The sequence below is a fragment of the Arvicanthis niloticus genome, chromosome 1 (genome assembly GCF_011762505.2).
Source record: "Arvicanthis niloticus isolate mArvNil1 chromosome 1, mArvNil1.pat.X, whole genome shotgun sequence".
In the NCBI taxonomy this organism is placed as follows: Eukaryota; Metazoa; Chordata; class Mammalia; order Rodentia; family Muridae; genus Arvicanthis; species Arvicanthis niloticus.
This window is the reverse complement of record NC_047658.1, coordinates 55,472,037-55,490,141: the sequence shown is the minus strand read 5'-3', so window position 1 is coordinate 55,490,141 and position 18,105 is coordinate 55,472,037. Positions and strand designations below refer to the sequence as shown.

The window sequence follows — 18,105 nt, the reverse complement described above, 5'->3', positions numbered from 1 at the left end:
CATCCCCAGGAATCTGTGTTATCTCAGCGAGGTGGGGAGTCAAGAGACTGGTGGAAAAGGAAGACAGTGAGTTAAGAAACTCACCCTACCTCCTAGATCTGGCCTGGGACAATTAGACATGTCTATGATCCCCACAGTAAAGTCAGACACTTAGAGCAGAACCCTGGACAACTTCATCCATTCTGTGGAACACTGTTAGCAAAGACTTCCTCCTGCCCAGTTCCCAGGAATGCCAGCTACCAAATTGGGAAGGAGCATCTCTTGGGTCCTTTGTCATCTGGCTACCACATGGTTGAGGTGCCAGTTACAACTTTAATCTAGTGGCCATTCAGGAACCTACCACCAAACAGTTCTAAACTGTGTTTGCTGGCCAAACTATTGAGATAGATCTGGAGGCACCGTCTTGGTGCACCCTTTCCAAGGTGGAACCAAATCGCGTGGCTTGCCATCGAAATGACCCAGGTCTCTGGTTCTCTGAGCCAAGCAGGCAGCAGCAGGGCCATATCCCAGACAGACCAACAGTTTTACAGATTGGCTTTGAATGCTCTTGGAATGTGCAGTTGTACGCCTTCCAGAATGCCTCTGCTGTGGGAGTTGGCCTTTGACACTGCATGCTTTTCTTTGCTGCCTGAATTGACGGGTTTACCAGTGGGTGACTATGTTTTTTTGGGGGGAGTGGGGGGAGTCAACAGAACCAAAAGAGGCCCTATAGAGACAAACATGCTATTATGCTTTAGAGTGTAGAGGACACGGTGGTGTGTGTGTGTGCTTGTGTGTGTGTGTGTGTGTGTGTGTGTGTGTGTGTGTGTGTGTATGTAGGAAGTCTTTTGCAAACATAATCCCTGGTCAGAAGTGGGTGGATTCCAGACAAGCAGCTCCCCAGTGCACTAGAAAGAAGGAATTCTAGCTATCTGGAGCTGAGAGAAGCCCCATTCAGCACCTTGCTCCACCCAGCAGGTCCTGAAGTGTCCCAGAAGACCATTTCTTACATCTCTTCCCTTTCTTCCTCCCATGTACTCACATCCTTGGGAGCCAGCTTCCCACGTCCCCTGCTTCAGGCAGCACCCTGTCCCCTAATTTATTATTTTTTTTTAAAAAGATTGTTTTATTTTTATCTATAAGAGTCTTTACTTTGAATGTTATATATGTATACCATGTGCCTGCCTGGTACCCACAGAAGTTAGATGAAGGCATTAGATCCCTGGACCTGGAGTTAGGCCTGGTTGCATGCTATGATATGGATGCTAGGAACTGAACCCGAGTCCTCTGCAAGATCAACAAGTTAACTACTGAGTCACCTCTCCAGCCCCTTCTAGTTCAAAGTTAAACCAATTCTCTCTGACAACAAAACAAAACAAACACAAGCTCTTCAATGTCTGTTTTCCTCTGAGTTTTGGGGACAGCTTTCAGCAATATGACTCTGAAACGCTACTGAGTTATGCAAACCATTGTCCCCTCAGTTCATGCATCTCTCTGCTCTTTCTCTGTGTCAGTGTTGTGGGACTCAGCAGAAACTCAAAAGTCACCAGCACAGAGTTGGAGGAATGGATGGAAACACCCTGGGCCTCAGTTTCCTCCAGTGAAAAGCTGAGTCAACTACAAAGGGTGGTTAGGAGGATGAAGCCAGATAACACGAGTGACATGCTTTGAGGGGACATTAAATAGCAGCAGCCTTGTGAGCCCCTGAGTCTCTATGTGGTCTGTGAAAACACCTCTGCTTCCGGGAGATAGCAGGCCAGTGTAGTTAGCTGCTCTTGGCAAATGCTGTGTGCATGCACCCCCCTCCCTGCCACTTTGAAAAGTCCCAATAGGTGCTCACGTGCTCACGTAGGAAAGGTCTTCAGCAGAAAAACACCAAATTGATGGAGCTGTTAGCAACGCCTGCCCTCCTTTCACAGGGCCCCATTCTCATACTGCTTTTGCATCTCACCAAGTTCCTGTTTTGAGTCCATGGAGCGAGGCTCTAGGAACGTCTCCTGTGATAGTAGCATTGTTGAGGATGTCCTTCTGGCAATATAGCAGACAGCACCAGGCTCCAATGGCAGGTGCAGAGAGGAAGCCTGCCTTCAGAAGGAGGCTCTGTACTGACTATCCCCAGGATGCTTGCAGATACAGGGTCTTTCCCCAAGGAGAGGTTCTGCATTCATTCTCTGCAGGGCCACAGGGAATGGGCTCAGAGCATCTTTATGTGTATTTTGACCTCCTAAGCAGGACCTTGAACATCATCTTTCTATTACTGGAAGGCAATCAATATATTCCTGGCCTGTAGCAAGAGGTACAAAGACCCCAGTGTGAGTTCTGCTCTCTTCTACCTCCTTTCTTTAAGTGTGGGAAACTGTGCAGAAGAAAGCACATCCTTTCTGAGGACTTGCTCACAACTTATCTTTATTATAAATGCCTGTGCTTTGAAGCCAAGATGTACCCAGCAGGTTGCAACTGCTGTGCCCTGCATGGCTCCAGGTACCAGTGGATCCAGTCAGTCCCTAAGCATTCTATCCCTGAGGCCACACCTTTCGCTTGGGATTCTGCTAAAGATGGCTGGAGCTCATGATGGGGAAACCAAACATCCTCTCTGCCAGCTGCACAGCCCTGGGAATTGTGGGAGATGCTTCCATGTTCTCTGACTCACCCCTTTTCCAGTGTCTTTAAATATAGCTTGTACTTTTTAAGCTATGCAGTTGTTCTCTTCTCTCCTTCTCACTTGAGCCCAGATGTTGGACCCAAACTCCATCTTTCCTCTCCCTCAAAGCTACTTGGTCCAGGGCTGCCCTGGGAGTCTGAGGTAGAGATGACTCCAGAGCAGAGCAGAGCAGAGCAGAGCAGAGCAGAGCAGAGCAGAGCAGAGCAGAGCAGAGCGTAGAAATTGACATTGTGGAAGAGAACCAGGTCTCTCCGGTCTCACTGCCCCCTTCCAGGTCACATGCTTTCCCTCAGGCAGCGCCCTGACCTTCCAAGCTCTATCCTCCCCCATCCTTGCCCCCCACCCCTCCCTACCTTCCCTGCACAGCCTTGGAAGCATTCCTTCCCTTTTTAGGTAGGGTTTTGTTCTATTCCTCTCGCAACTTCTATTTGCATATTCAAAAACTCATTAAGACCTTCAAAACAAATGACCCTTGCCTCTGCTCCAAGGCCAGCTTCTCCTCAGGAATTTTATTTTTAAGTTTTTTTTTTTTTTTTTTTTTTTTTTTTTAAATAATGTCAGCCACTTGGAAGTAATTTTTTTTCTTTTTAAAAGGACTGAATTTGCTGTAAGGCTTCTCAGGGATATATATCATATTATTTGCACCCTAGACCGCAGAAATAGCATCCTCTTTGGTACCAGGAACCCCTGAAGGGTGCCCAAATCCTTCATTTCAAGTCCAGTATAAAATGACCTGGTATTTGATTAGTGCCTGTGTGCTTGCTCCATTGCACTTTAAATCATGGCTTCTGATGCCATGCAAATGCCTAATAAACAGTTGGCATCCCATATTGTTTGAGGACCTATGACAAGGTGAAAAAAATCTCTGCACATGCTCTTCGCTGCCAGTTTCTTTAAAAGAACTATTTCCGATATGAGCTTGATTGAATCTACAGTGGAATCCTGCATCTCCAGAGAGTCAACCAACCAGTGATTTCTGCTTTTGCTTGTTTAATTGAAGCAACAGGTTGTCGATGGAAACCAGTTCAGATTGGGGTGATCATGTATCTTGACGTGCACAGAAAATAGTCTTCAGACCTAGTGCTGCCACCTCTAGTCTCCCCTAGTACTGGCACCCCACCTTCACCCCCAACCCCAACAATACCCTGACTTGATGGCAACTCAATAGAGAGTTGCACTAGTTGAAGCAATACCTGACAGCTGTTTCTGGGTCTTTCATTACTAGGCAGAACCTAGGAATTTTCTCCTGTACAATCTCATGGCCAGACCCTACTACAGTGAAAGACTTAAAACAGCTTCCAGGAATCATGAACTATAGATATCAGCAGGCAAGAACATATGCAGAAACACAAAGAGGCAATACAGTTTTAGCTTTCTCAAAGAGAATGGCAGAAGGGCTTGCATATAATTTCTGGCATATAAGGACAGCCCCCATTGCAGGGCAGTATTCATTTAGTTGTTATGTCTGTCTATATGAATCTATGTCTACCTATCTATCCTATTTTCCTATCCATTTATTCATGTAACTACCATCTGTTTATTATTTATTTGTATGTCTATCTACCTACTAATCATATCATCTATTTTTCTATCTACCCACTATCTCTATCTATCTATCTATCTATCTATCTATCTATCTATCTATCTATCATCTACTTACCTACTTCCCATTTATCTGTCTGTCTGTCTGTCTGTCTACCCATTTACTTATTATCCCTAATAGTCAATTCTATGAAATAGTCTAAGGAGAAACAATCTGAAACATTTTTAGCATCCCCTCTGTCACACAAGGGATGCTCAGTGTAGCAGAGTAAGTCTGTGACTGAGCAATGATGTGAATTATACTCAGCTCCCGCACTAGACTTCCATTTGCTGTGCTTTTCTCTTGACTTTGCCAAACTCATTGTAACAACAAAGCACTGGGCTGGTTTCTATTTCTGGAGCTGGTGGAAATCAAGTCTGAGTTCTGTCCTTGCAAAGGGGCTTGGGACACTCAATTCAAGAGATAGGGTTGAAATACGATAGCGTGTGTAAGAACTGGACTTCCAACAGCAGCAGCTGGTTTTCTTCCTTCTGGTGAAGCCCCTTCTGTTCACAGCACCTCTCACAAGTCTTAGAAGCCAGCTCTTCCTTGAGTGTTAGAAAAATGTCCCTAACTCATTCACTCACTTTCAGAGATCTAACATGCAGGGCAAGTGGGTAGGGACAAGTCAGAAAGATCATGAGCAGAAGACAGTAGAGTCTAAGGTATAAATTGCCTGGGATACCCCACATCCCTTCCCTGGGCATGGTTTCCTCCTCTGTAAGGCCAGACATTGAATTTGATCTTAGAAGTCTCTGCCAGCAAGAGCAGCCGCATCCCCTCCCAGACTTGTCTTTCTGGGCTATTTATAGCAAGCTTTCATTTCTCACTAGGAGAGAAGGGAACATCCCACTGGATGACCTTGGCATTGACTGAAATACCCATTGAAGGAGTGAATGAGCCTCAAGGTCATGCCCTTATCAAAGATTAAAACCAAAGATTAAAGGAAGGATGCTTATTTTAAGAGGCAGACAGTTTGCCTGGTATAAGCAAGTGGAGTGGAGAGTGGAGTAAACTGACAGAGTGAACACACAGGCCTGAGAAACCAAATGTCCCTGCTGTGGCTTTGACCACTAAGCGTTTGTGTCCTTGGACAGTTGCTTAGTTTCTCCCAGCCCCATCTCCCTCATTTCTAAAACAACATTTGCAAGAGGACTTTGTAAGATTGCAGAGAAATTAAAGGTCTAAGAGGCCAGCCCATGTTCAGCCATGCAGGGGCTTTGTGTGTGTACAATTCTAACAGCTGATGGCCTGGCGTTAGGGAGCAGGCACCTGCAGTGTCACCCTAGATCAATGCTTTTCCATTAGACACAGTTTTGTCATCTTTCCTACACAGTGGACTACTGAGTAATGGAAGTCTGGAAACAGCTTGTAGGTGGTATGTGATATTGCTACCTGGCAGGGACAGACCAGGGTTACTGAGTGTCCTTCAGTGAGCAAGACAGTCCCTTATAGTGAGTGGCACCAGGGCTAAGGGCAATGGCCTTGGTATTTCAGTCAGTGCCAAGGGCATTTGGATGGTGTACAGATTTTCCAGCTCCTGGTACACTGTCAGCTCCTTAAGAGGTGTGGGTTGATCTGAGGTCACAAGTAAGCAGGGAAGATCTCATTGGATGAAGTCACTGGACAAGCAGGGATGGAAGAACACAGTAAAGATATGCAAAGGGCTTCCACCCTCACCCACTGTACCTTGTGAGCTGAGAGCCAAAGCCAGTGTTTGAGCCTCTGTAGGAGAATCACTGTTGTCAGAGTCTAGTGTGAACAGGGAACTGGGGCTCAGGACAGGGCTTTCTAAGGATTCTGAGGCTTTGGGGATGCTGGAGGTCAAGCCCATAGCTTTGTGGTAGTGATTGAGCCAGCTAGGCAGGCTGGTATAAGATCTTCCTGGTGGTGATGCTAAGACCACACTCTGCTCTCACAGTGTGCTTCAAAATGTTCTTTCTGTTTTTCTATCTGGGAAGGTGACCCGGGAGCTGGATTTACCAGCCTGCTCTGTTTTTCAGCCCGGGGTGCAAAGGTGTCCTGGTGGGCATCGCAGGCTAACAAACTGACCTGGGTTGAAAGACTCATGAAGTAGATTAGTGTTGCCTGATGGTGGTGGTGCACGCCTTTAATCCCAATATTTTGGGAGGCAGAGGTCAGTGGATTTCTATGAGTTCAAGGCCAGTCTGGTCTACAGAAAAAGGTCCAGAACAGCCAGGGCTACACAGAGAAAACCTATCTGGAAAAACAAAACAACAGAACAAAACAAAGCAAAATGTATTAGTTAAGACCTTCATGAAAGATCTTCCAGGCCTCCTGTGGTACTACCTCCTGAGGGAGCTATTCTGCCCCTCACTCTGGCCCTGGAAACCCTCTTCAGGAGGTCCTGGCAAGCTGTGTCCTCAGCAGAAAAGTCTCTGGAACCCAAGCCTGGTTCTCCCCTTGAAACTACCTTTGCGCTTCTGATATTTCATCCCCATCCTTATCCACTAAAGCCTCATCCCCAGCACATTCAACCCGAGGGCAAGGTTGTATCTACCCCCAGGCTACTCAGGCCTGGTATAGCTCAGTACTATTTTGTGCTTGTTGACTGACTATGTAGACACATGCACACCTGGGTGCTGAGTAAAACTCCTGTCTTGACCCTGCAGATCAAGGATGTTGTGGGCTATAATTCTTTGGGCCACTGCTTCTTCACTGAAGATGGGCCAGAGGAACGCAACACTTTTGACCACTGCCTTGGCCTCCTTGTTAAGTCAGGGACCCTCCTCCCATCGGATCGGGATAGCAGGATGTGCAAAGTGATCACAGAGGACTCATACCCAGGGTACATTCCCAAGCCCAGGCAGGACTGCAAGTAAGTGCTCACGTGGAATTGCAGGGAATTCCCTACACTGGGGTCTGTAGGAGGGAGGGAAGAGGGGATGAGCATGAGTACTCAACATCCTGCCTCAGGACTTTTAAAAGCTTACTGCTCACTTCCGCCTGCTTCTCAGAGTGAGATACCAAGAGTAGCCCCTCCTCCCGTCTCCCTCTTCTGTCCTCCCTCCTCTGTGAGCCTCACTAGCACAGTTTGGTCTGGAGAACTGTGGCTCACCCGTGGCTTACCCGTGGCTCGCCCGTGGCTCTCTACCATATGGAATCTTGTGAACAGAAAACAATTATCACATTCGCTCCCAACATGTGCCCATAGTACCACAGTAGTCTCTTTCTAACCAGAGAGAGATGTGGTGTCACAAAGAGACAGAAAGGCAGAGATAGAAAAATACAGACAGTAAAACAGAGACAGACATAGAGAGACTGAAACAGACATAGGAGAAACAAACAGACCAAGAGACATGGAGATACAAAGGCAGAGAAATAAAAGGAGAAATGGAAGGAAACAAAGACATGGAGACAGAAAGACAGAGAAACACAAAGAGGAGAGACAGAGTCACAGAGAAGAGACACAGAGACAGAGAGGCAGATACAGACAGAGACACTTCTCTTCCTGAACAGACAACCTCCCTTAGACAGGTCTGCTTCCTCAGACTCAAATTCATGCTTCTGCAGAGGTCCACACCTCACTTTTACAGCCCTGAACAGTGCACAAGCTTAAATGCTCTGTCTTCTGGTGTGAAAGTGAAGTCACACACAGATACACCAACAATCTCTTAATTCTCAGACAACAGTCTCCATTAATACTGATATTTCACAGGGCTCTACCACTGGGTAGCAGAGAGAGTGCTGGCAGTTCTCGTTCTGACTGTGTTCAACTTCTGTCCTCTCCCTGCAGTGCTGTGTCCACTTTCTGGATGGCGAATCCCAACAACAATCTCATCAACTGTGCAGCTGCCGGGTCGGAGGTAAACAGAAATAAGGAAGGTGGGGCTGGCAGCAGCTGCCCGGGATATGCTATGTTTAGAACCACATAAGACCACTCATCTGTGTGGATGGGGAGTCCTGGAGATGGGGAGTCCTGTGACTTGATTTTAAATAACAGTTCAGCCTGTCGCTTTATAATCCTGGTGACCATAGCTAATAAGTCATTTATTTTGGCTTATGGCATAAAGGAATACAGTCCATAGAAGAAGAGAAGGTTTGGTGGCAGGAGTCACTTGTGGCTGTGACAGTGAGAGCTTGTACACCTCTAGGTGAATCCATAAACAGTAGGAGGGGCTGGAGAGATAGCCTGTGGTTAAAAGTATTTGTTTTTGGAGAGGATCTGAGTTTGATTCCCAGCTTCTACATGGTGGCTCACAAACATCCATAACTCCAGTTTCAGGAGAGCATATGTTTTCTATCTGACCTCTGTGGGTACCAGGCACACATGTGGTATATAAACATACATAAGAACCAAACATTCATAAACATAAAACATTAAAATAAAATTAAAAAAAAAAAACATTTTGAAAACGGAGAAGCCAGGAAGTGAAGCCAGGCTATAATCCTCAAGCCCCACCTCCAATGACCCACATCCTCCATTTTTGTCTTCCTCTCCTAAAGGTTTCACAGCCTCCAAAAGCAGGGCCACTCGCTGCAGACCAAGTGTTCAAACACATGACCCTGTGGGGGACATTCCATCGCAGAGTACTAAGCAATTTATTTACAGTAATCCATTAGAAAATGAGTCATGTTGCCTTAGGATGGTGCCTGACACGTTGGTGCTGTAAGCTAACACCAAGTGATTCTAACATAAAGGGTGCACTCTGGGCTAGGGTGAAAGCTAAGACAGGAGACCTAGTGTGTCCAAAGCCCCATAGAGCTGGGTGGTGGCAGATAGGCAACAAGCATCATGTTCTGCTCCAACAGGCTTGATCTAACCCAGTTCTCCCCTGCTGCTGGTTTTGCTTGAGGCCCTGACCCTGACCCTGACCCTGTTTATAGTTCTTTCTGGGCCTCAGCTTCCAGATCTCTAAGAAAAGCTGCTAACATTTGCTTTCGGAATTCTATCCACCAGCAGTCTAACCTCTACAGTGACCCACTAACTCAGATAGTGCAGACAGAGAACAAGGCCGATGTGAAGAGTGTGAGCTACCAAGGTGAACCCCACAAATTGCAGTAGCCTCAATATTTTCCCTTTATCCAAGCACTGGACCACATGGATGTGTTTGGTGGTGTATGGTATTCAGTCAAGCACTGCACCACATGGATGTGCTTGGTGGTGCATGGTATTTAGTCAAGCACTGGACCACATGGATGTGTTTGGTGGTATATGGTATTTAGTCAAGCACTGAATCACATGGATGTGTTTGGTGGTGTATGGTGTCTAAATACTGGACCATTCAGGTGTGTATGGTGATGATTTGTTCTGGCCACAGTACTGTATTCACTATCCTGGCCTAGCCTGCTCAATCAGGAACTCACTGCCATTAATTTCTATGTCTCTCTCTCCTGTCCCAACAGGAAACTGGATTTTGGTTCATTTTTCACCATGTGCCAACAGGCCCCTCCGTGGGAATGTACTCCCCAGGTTATTCTGAGCACATTCCACTGGGAAAATTTTACAACAACCGAGCACATTCTAACTACCGGGTAAGTCTCTCTGTGTTTCATCACTACGGCCAGCCTGTTCATTCCCCTGCCCCATGCAGCAGTGATTAGAGCCTGGAAGAGCTGCATTCTTATTGTGGGTCCAGAGAAGCCTTCCAAAGCCTGCAGGTCACTCGCCACAAGTCTCCTGTGGGGCCCTGCCTCATCACAGCATCCATACAGACCAAAGAGCAAGGTGTGCCTTCACCCCAGCTTCCACTCCCAGAGGATGCTGGGTTGGACATCAGATTTGATTTTGTGATCCTGTTGTGGGCATCAGTGATATTGACTATGAAATGAGGTATGGCCATGAACTACAGGAAGTTTGGACATGGTTCTGAGTAGCATTGGCATCTAGAACTCTCTCCTTTCTTTCTAGGGAGTGGGTGGCTCCATCTGTGCAGTGTTAAGTCAGTAGGTGGAAAATGAGAAACTTCTTGACCATCTTCATTTATCACCCTCCTTTCCTGAGTACCAGTACAAGCCCTTCTTCAAGCTAGGGTCTAGAGCAAAAGGAAGAAGTATTAAGATGGCTGGGATCTTAATATATCAAGAGCCTTCCCATAGGAGCAATAGTTAAGACTGAAGCCATTGGACATGCCAACAGAGCTCAGAATAAGGCTGAGACAAAGATGGCCCCTCTGTGTCTCTAGGACATAGAGACAATGAACAAACAAGCTGGTATCTGGCTCAGTTCTTAATAGGACACTCAGGGTACTGCCAGAGAGGAATGGATGGCATCCAGAGTCAAGAAAAAATATTTCAGAGAATTAGTGAGATAGCTCAGTATGTAACGTTCTTGCTGTACAAGCACAAAAACAGAAGTGCATGTCTATAACCCTGTTGACGGAAAACAGAGACAGGCAAATCCCAAAGCCTCAGGTCAGCTATTTAGCCAGTGAACTCCAGGTTCAATGAAGGACCGTCTATAAACATAACAACAGCAATAGAAAGCAATAGAAGTCACTTGTCATCTACCTCTGACCTCCGCATTCACATACACAAACCAAACCTGTTTCAAAAATGTTGAATCTGGGAGAAGACCCAAAAAGAAGGAACATATGATCAGAGCAGATCTGTGCTGAAACCTGGGGTTAAGAGAACAAAAGCCAGTGATGTGGAAAGACTCATGAGGAGGGGAGAGGCAGCACCTCCTTAGTCATGTCTCAGAGACTGAGCAGGGTGACAATTCCAGAGGCAGTGGCAGAAATGTGGAAGGGAGTTTGTGGCTGGATGTTGTGCTGCCCCATGCAGAGGCAGGTGCTTAGACCTTATCACTGTCAGAGAAGGACAGAAAACACATCGACCTCTTGTTGGGATCCACCAGTGATTTCCCGGACCTTCAAGGTATTCTACTTAAAAGAGAGGGTCCACAGGACTGGAAAGGAAAGGGGGCTGGGACAGGGAGTATTGCAGTCAAAAAGCAACATCAGGAAGTCACTGACTCTCAACACTAATAGGAAGGCAAGTCAGAGTCAAGGACATAGATGTGTGTAGGATGATTTAGCACTTGAGTGCAGAAGGGGCTCTTATCCTCTGAGATAGGTAGGGAGAAATTAAAGAATCTACAGCAGGGCCAGCTTGACAGGCTGAGCAGAGAGTATAGGGTCTGCATCCTGGATGCTTCTATCCAGGAAGACTGACAACCACACCCACCTCATGCAGTCATGTAGTCAGTCATTTCTCAGGCATCTTGTTCAGTCACCACAGCTACTCTGTGAAGTAGGTATCATTAGCCAACTTTACAGATAATGGTATGACTAGCCAAAGAGGTGAGGGGACTTGCCAACATCAGTGTGTGAGAACAGAGCCAAGAGCATAAGGTCATGTCGTCACTGTTGTGAAGTTAAAGCCAGCTGGAGAACAAATAGTAACTTGGAGGCACAGCTGATATGAGCCTCCTAAGAGGCCAGGGGAATCTGGGAGTGAAAGGGACTGGATGGTGGCCTCCAAGACTTCCACTTCTATTTCAATCCACCTTGTATCTGCAAAGTGAACAGCTTTGGCACCAAAGAAGAAAGCCAGGCTCAGAGTTGGGGATGTACCTCAGTTGGGAAGAGTGTTTGCCGGATGTACATGAAGCCCTGGGTTTGTATATAGACTAGACATGGTCCCACACACCTGTAATTCCAGCACTCTGAAGCTGAAGCAAGAGAATTAGAAATTCAAAGCCATCCTTGGTTACATAACAAGTTTGAGGCCAGCTTAGGCTGTCTCAAAAAAAAAAAAAAAAAATCTTTAAAAAAGAGTTAGCCTTTCTCAAGTCAAGCAGGATCTGGAAGAGGCTGTAGGAAGTCACTGACCTTCACACAATGGGAAAGAGAGACAAATTAAGTATTTCATTTGAAAGTCTGTGACCCATTTTTGAGTGCATGCTGGTAGACCTTGTTTGGGAGTCTGAGATAGGAACTCCATAAAGTAGTGTGAGTTCTGTATATGGAATTGGCTATATGGCCCCAGGTTAGACATTCTTAAATCCTAGTTTATGGAAGCTGGAGAGATGGCTCAGAGGTTAAGAGAACTGGCTGTTCTTGTAGAGGTCCTAAGTTCAATTTCCAGCAACCACATGGTGGCTCACAACCGTCTATAATGGGATCTGATGCCCTCTTCTGGCCTGCAGGTGCACATGCAGATAGAGCACTTACACACACTAAGTAAATAAATCTTTTTAAAAACTTTAGTTTATTCATCTACACCTCCACCCCCACCTCCACCCCGACACTCACCACACAAACGTGTGGGCACACACACACACACACACACACACACACACACACATCTGCTTCTCCCAGATCTGGTCAGAGAAATGCAGAATGACACTGGCTTTCTCCATCTCTCACTGTAGACCCTACATCCATGAGCTATGAACATAGTCTAAGAACTACACTGGGTTTGTGGGCATATTCAAAAGTATGTGTCTAGGCCAGTATGAGAAGATGACTGTGGGCAGTGGTAGTAGCTAATGTGTCCTTTGTCCCTAGGCTGGCATGATCATAGACAATGGAGTCAAGACGACTGAGGCCTCAGCAAAGGACAAGCGGCCCTTCCTCTCCATCATCTCTGCCAGGTAATAACCCCTGGGAAATCTTGTGTCTTGGGGCTCTCTTTCTTTTCTTCTGCTTCAGGCCCTGCATTTCCTTACCTAATGAGTTCTCACTAGCTGGCACTGAGGCAGCTGTTGACATATATATGCTACTATACTAGAAGTCTAAACTAAGTCTGAATTAGAGTCCAGGCTCCAGTAGCTAAAGGGAAAGTGAAATTCCTAGCAATTTTCAGATCCCTCCACAGAGCCAGGGCCATAAAACAGAGGAATGGGAATGGCCAGAGCTGTGACAAGATGGGCAGGGATACAAAGGTGATCAGACAGGAAGCATCTACTGCCACTTTAATGGTAATGGATTTGATAACTAGGCCGATAAGTCAAAGCCAGAGCTTAGCTGAAGACCAAAGGCTGCTTTTAAAAGGTTGTCAAGGCTGGATGTGATGGCACAGGCCTTTAGTTCTGCACCTGAGAGGCAGAAGCAGGAAGATCTCTGCAAGTGCAAGGTCAGCATGGTCTGCCAGCGAGTTCTAGGCCATCCAAGGCTACATAATGAGAACCTATCTCAAAGAAAACAAACAAAAACAGTGTTTTCAAAACTTTAAGGTCATTAGAAACAATAGGACCCCTTGTCTGTCTCCTGCATGGAGCTGGGCCCTAGAGATGTAACCTCCTGCTTCTAGGAGAAGCTCAGAGTTGTTCATGACATAGCCAATGAATATCTGTGGAGTCGGGGATATCTGGGACCTATAAGTGGAAAGTAGCTTACAGAGCTCAGAAAGAATACTTCCTGTATCCTCCTATGCTCCAGGTACAGCCCTCACCAGGATGCAGACCCACTGAAACCCCGGGAACCAGCCATTATCCGACACTTCACCGCCTACAAGAACCAGGATCATGGAGCCTGGCTGCGGGGTGGGGATGTGTGGCTGGACAACTGTCGGTGAGTCTAGAAAGGAAGGTGACTGCTACAAAAGAGGATTGATGTTCCTCTCCTAAACTGAAGAGTGAGCAAGGTAGAGAGGATTCTAAACATACTGACATTCAGCTTTCTGAGCCTCCTGCAAGACAGGGGCATAGAATGACAGAAGACAGTGACCGTGGGAGAAGAAATCCCAGGCAGCATGCTGGATTCACCAGCAGTGCTGGGCACTATGGGTTACTTATGGGGACTCTCTTTCAGAGCTACATGGGTGATCAGTGCAGGAAAAGAAAAGGGAGTCATGGTCCTGGGTACTCACTGTGTGCCTAAACTGGTTTTATTTCTTTCTCACTGTATTTCTCAAGAACGCAACTTAAAAAAAAAAAAAAAAAAAAAGAATACAAAATCCTAACTTCATTGATGTTAAATTGAAGGTTGGTTAGTGGGTTTCTTAAGTTGCATAGCTAATATGTGGAGAGAAGAGAGAGAGAGAGAGAGAGAGAGAGAGAGAGAGAGAGAGAGAGAAAGAGAGAGAGAGAGAGAGAGAGAGATTTGACGTTTAAGGCCATTAGACTCTACACCCGACAAAACAAGCCAAAAACATTGATTTATTCTGTAAAGTCCCCAGAAGTCTGGTGCCAAACATCCTTCTCCTTCTACAAGAAAATGGTGACTCACCCTGTCAATAAAGGCACATCTCCTTCTTCTCCACCAGACAGTTTAAGGAAGCCCAGAGTCTGGCTGGTATCAGGGCTGGGGTCCTACAAATAGACAGAGTTGACATGGTCTGGAGCTGACAGAATGATCTCTTCTAAGACTTTAGGTATTAATCCAGTGTGGATGTTGAGGAGTTAGGGAGCCTCAAATATCCCTGGATGAAGGCAAGTATGGAAGAGGTTACTCCTAGAGGTGGGAAAATAGACATGCAACTGGAATACCACACTCTAGTTCTGGTGGGAAAGAATCAGATAAGGAGAGTGTGGATAAGCCCCAGACTTCAGCACAGAGAGCAAGTGTGGGTGGATAGCTGTGTCTTAAGATGTGTTGAGTTGGAAATTCTCACAAAGTATGCAGTAGAAATGTCCCCAATCTTCCAAAGACAAAATAGAACGAATGTTTGGTTTTAGAGTCACCCAGATGTGTGGAGAAGGAAGTTATTGGTGTCTGTAATGTCTCTAGAGTCACAGTGAAGTATGAAGGGACCACAGCAAAACACCAAGTGATACCAGAGATGAGGAAAAGCTGGGGACAGAAATTAAAAGGCAGCTGGACAGCTTGGTCCAGTAGATGAGACTTGATTGATTAGTTTGCCTAGATAGAGCTTTTATGAGGGAATGCAGAATGCTGAAAGAGAGCTTTGTTGAAGTGTGTTGGGAACTGGAGAGCTTGCAGAAACCAGAATCAGCCCAGCACGACTGGAATAGAAGGGGTCAGGGATGACTTGAGGCTTCGGTGCCAGAGCAAGACCTGGGCTTGGGCTTATAGAAGATATAAAGCCACTCGAGATTCAGGAAGCAGTGGGTAGTGCATGAAAATGGCGCCTGGGGGAGATAAGTCTCTTGGGGTGTACTGGAAGGGAGAAGAGGAACAAAGGAAATGGAGGCAGCACAGACCCAAGGTCCTGCTCCTTCATGAGGCTATTTGAGTTTCTTACTATAGCCTACCTTCAGCAGTGCTGGCCTGAGGGTGAGAAAGCACAGACCCCCACCATCCCACCACTCACCACCTGCCGTTTCTCCTGATCAACCCCACAGGGCCTGGGGGCTCAGCCAGAGGTGGGCTGGCAAGAGAGGCCTGTGAGACCTCTCTTGTAACTGAAGCTCCATATCTCCACATGCTGAGTCATTGAGAACACGTGCCAATTTGGGTACATCTTCTAGCTCTTTACCTGCCACTCCAAGGAATACCAAATCTGTGAATAGGAACCAGAATATCCATTTGCTGTGTAAAGCAGAAAATTACTATCCCCCCACCAAAACTCCTACTTCCATGTCCACATAGACTCTAGTGACAAAGAAGAGTCCTTCCTTCTGCAACCTCACTGACTGTGGAGTGAGAGCATGTGCTGACTGTCCACTCTTGTCCCTAGGTTTGCTGACAATGGCATCGGTCTGACCCTAGCCAGGTAAGAGTGACTGACTGCTATTGTGACTGGTCTTTTTTGGGAGTTTATATTTGGACATCTCATTCCTGACATCTCCTCTCTGCAGTGGTGGAACCTTCCCATATGATGATGGCTCCAAGCAGGAGATAAAGAACAGCTTGTTTGTTGGCGAGAGTGGCAATGTGGGCACAGAAATGATGGACAACAGGATCTGGGGCCCAGGTGGCTTGGACCACAGTGGAAGGACCCTCCCTATTGGCCAGTAGGTTTGCAATGGTGGGAATTGCCGTGTGTGTGTGTGTGTGTGTGTGTCTGTGTGTGTGTGTGTGTGTGTGTCTGTGTGTCTGTGTATGTCTGTGTGGCTTGAGTCACAGCCATGAAAAGAAAGAAGTTAGTGGGTAATTTTTAATTTGTTGATTCTGAATTTTTCTGCTCTCTATCAATATGCAATGTATAATAGTTAAAACACAATGAGAATGAAATCTGGAATGAGGAGAGTGATGTCAAAACACACTGTAGACTAGATTCCAATGAGCACACAACCATCAGATGTTCAGGGGAACATAGTGTGCAGAAAGAGGGATTCTGAGTCCCCTTAGCAACTCACTTGAAGTCTTTGACTTCTGATTATGGCAAAGAGGCAAACAGGATGAACAGAAGTAATCAAACCTGCAGCCTTGTCTCACACAGATTGGACTCTTACATCAAGAGACAGATCATGCCTAGGTGGTCACATCTCAAGGTGGCCATGCATGCAAGAGGCTAAGCTTGTTCCACTGGGGCTCTAGAATTGGTTTAGTCTTCTTTTCCTGAACAGGTTTTGCTGCTATAATCAGGACAGAAACATACATACTGAAGCTTTCAACCTGAGCGCACATGGGTCTCTCAAATTATGCCCTGGAGGCATACACAAAGGCATTCACTTGGTCTTCTTGACCAATCTATCAAGAAGCCCTTGCTTCCATTTTAAGAGATATAGAAGACCCTTTTATTTATAAGTGATCTGAGTCGGAATTTCTAGAATTTCTTTCTAGAAGGTTACTAACCTCCAGGGACAGGATATTCTGGTGACTTCCAGAGGTATCTATGGTAGCCTGACAGGCTCAGACAGGTTTCTCACAGTGCCTCTGAGAGAAGAGATCTAGGAAGGATGGTGTAGTTTTAATTGAGGTAGATTAGGGTCTTAAGCATATGGTTTATGTAGAACTAGCAAGAATATGCTGCCTGAACACCTGGAAAAAAATGCATGGATGCACCCCATGAGAACCAAGATCCAAAGTGATGGCATCATCACTTACTAATATAAAAATATGGAAACACAAGGAGATTTGGGGGTGAATGGAGACTTCTTCGGAGCCATATGCAATGTCTAGGAGTCTGAATAGAAGGCTAGGGACAGCTGGGGACAGCCTGTCTCTGGGGACAGAGCCTTCATGTGCTTCCTTTTCCCTCTTCATTCCATTGTGTCCCTAAGTTCCCAGTGGAAGAGGAGGGAAGGGACCAAGCCAGAAGCAGAGACACGAGTATAAACGAACATGTTAGGCATAGGAAATGACAAGCTTAGATTTGTGACCAGCCCTGAGAAAAGCCACCAAGCAGTCTAACCAGTCCCCCGTGGGCCTTCCCTTCACACACTCTGCTCACGAGTCTCAAGTAAGTGGGAGAGGTACCTCTGAGCCCCCTCCTCCCTGTTCTATGCCACTGATTCTTCCCTGGTCCCTCCATGTCTCCCAGCTTCCTCCTCTCCCCACTTCCTTCCTGCTGTTTGCCAGGATCAGACTTTTTCAGGGGTCCTGTGTCAGTTTCTGGTCTTGCTTTTCCAGCAAAAGCTGTCTTTGCCTCAGGCAATGCTTAAAAAGTTGCAGTGTAATTCTTTTTGATCATTGCCTATTCTGTGTATTTCTGTTCCTATTTCCCAAATCCAGCACATTGCCAGCGGATAGGCTTACAGAGGAAACACATCTGGATCTTAATCTGATTAAATTGTTATAGCAACTAAAACTAGGGCGATAGTGACTAACAGTGCTCCCCTCCCAAGGGACAGAATATTGGCAGTCTCTAGAAGTATTTACAGTATTTTCCTAGTGACTGGACACATTGATGGGAAGAGTAGAGAAACTGCCTAAACAGAGGTTCCTAAGCCAACAACTTGATAGACAGCTATTTATCTACCAACTTACCATTCATTCAGCCAACTAGCTGTCTATCAAGTACTTGATGATGTCTATCAGCTAGTGGGTGAATGGTAATTCATCCATTCATCCAGCCACCCACCATCTATTCATCAACTATCATCTACCTACAAACTCCCCATCTACTC

General features: G+C 46.2%; 1 protein-coding gene across 1 annotated transcript in view; it reads left to right on the top strand.

Moving 5' to 3' along the window:
* Nucleotides 1-18,105, top strand: part of Cemip (cell migration inducing hyaluronidase 1) — a 157,022-nt gene that overhangs the window by 118,015 nt on the left and 20,902 nt on the right. Inside the window, exons 14-20 of the mRNA XM_034508678.2 lie at nt 6,857-7,062; nt 7,981-8,050; nt 9,591-9,719; nt 12,698-12,783; nt 13,571-13,702; nt 15,771-15,806; nt 15,892-16,047. Coding sequence (XP_034364569.1) covers nt 6,857-7,062; nt 7,981-8,050; nt 9,591-9,719; nt 12,698-12,783; nt 13,571-13,702; nt 15,771-15,806; nt 15,892-16,047 — 815 coding nt within the window. The remainder of the gene's footprint in view (nt 1-6,856; nt 7,063-7,980; nt 8,051-9,590; nt 9,720-12,697; nt 12,784-13,570; nt 13,703-15,770; nt 15,807-15,891; nt 16,048-18,105) is intronic.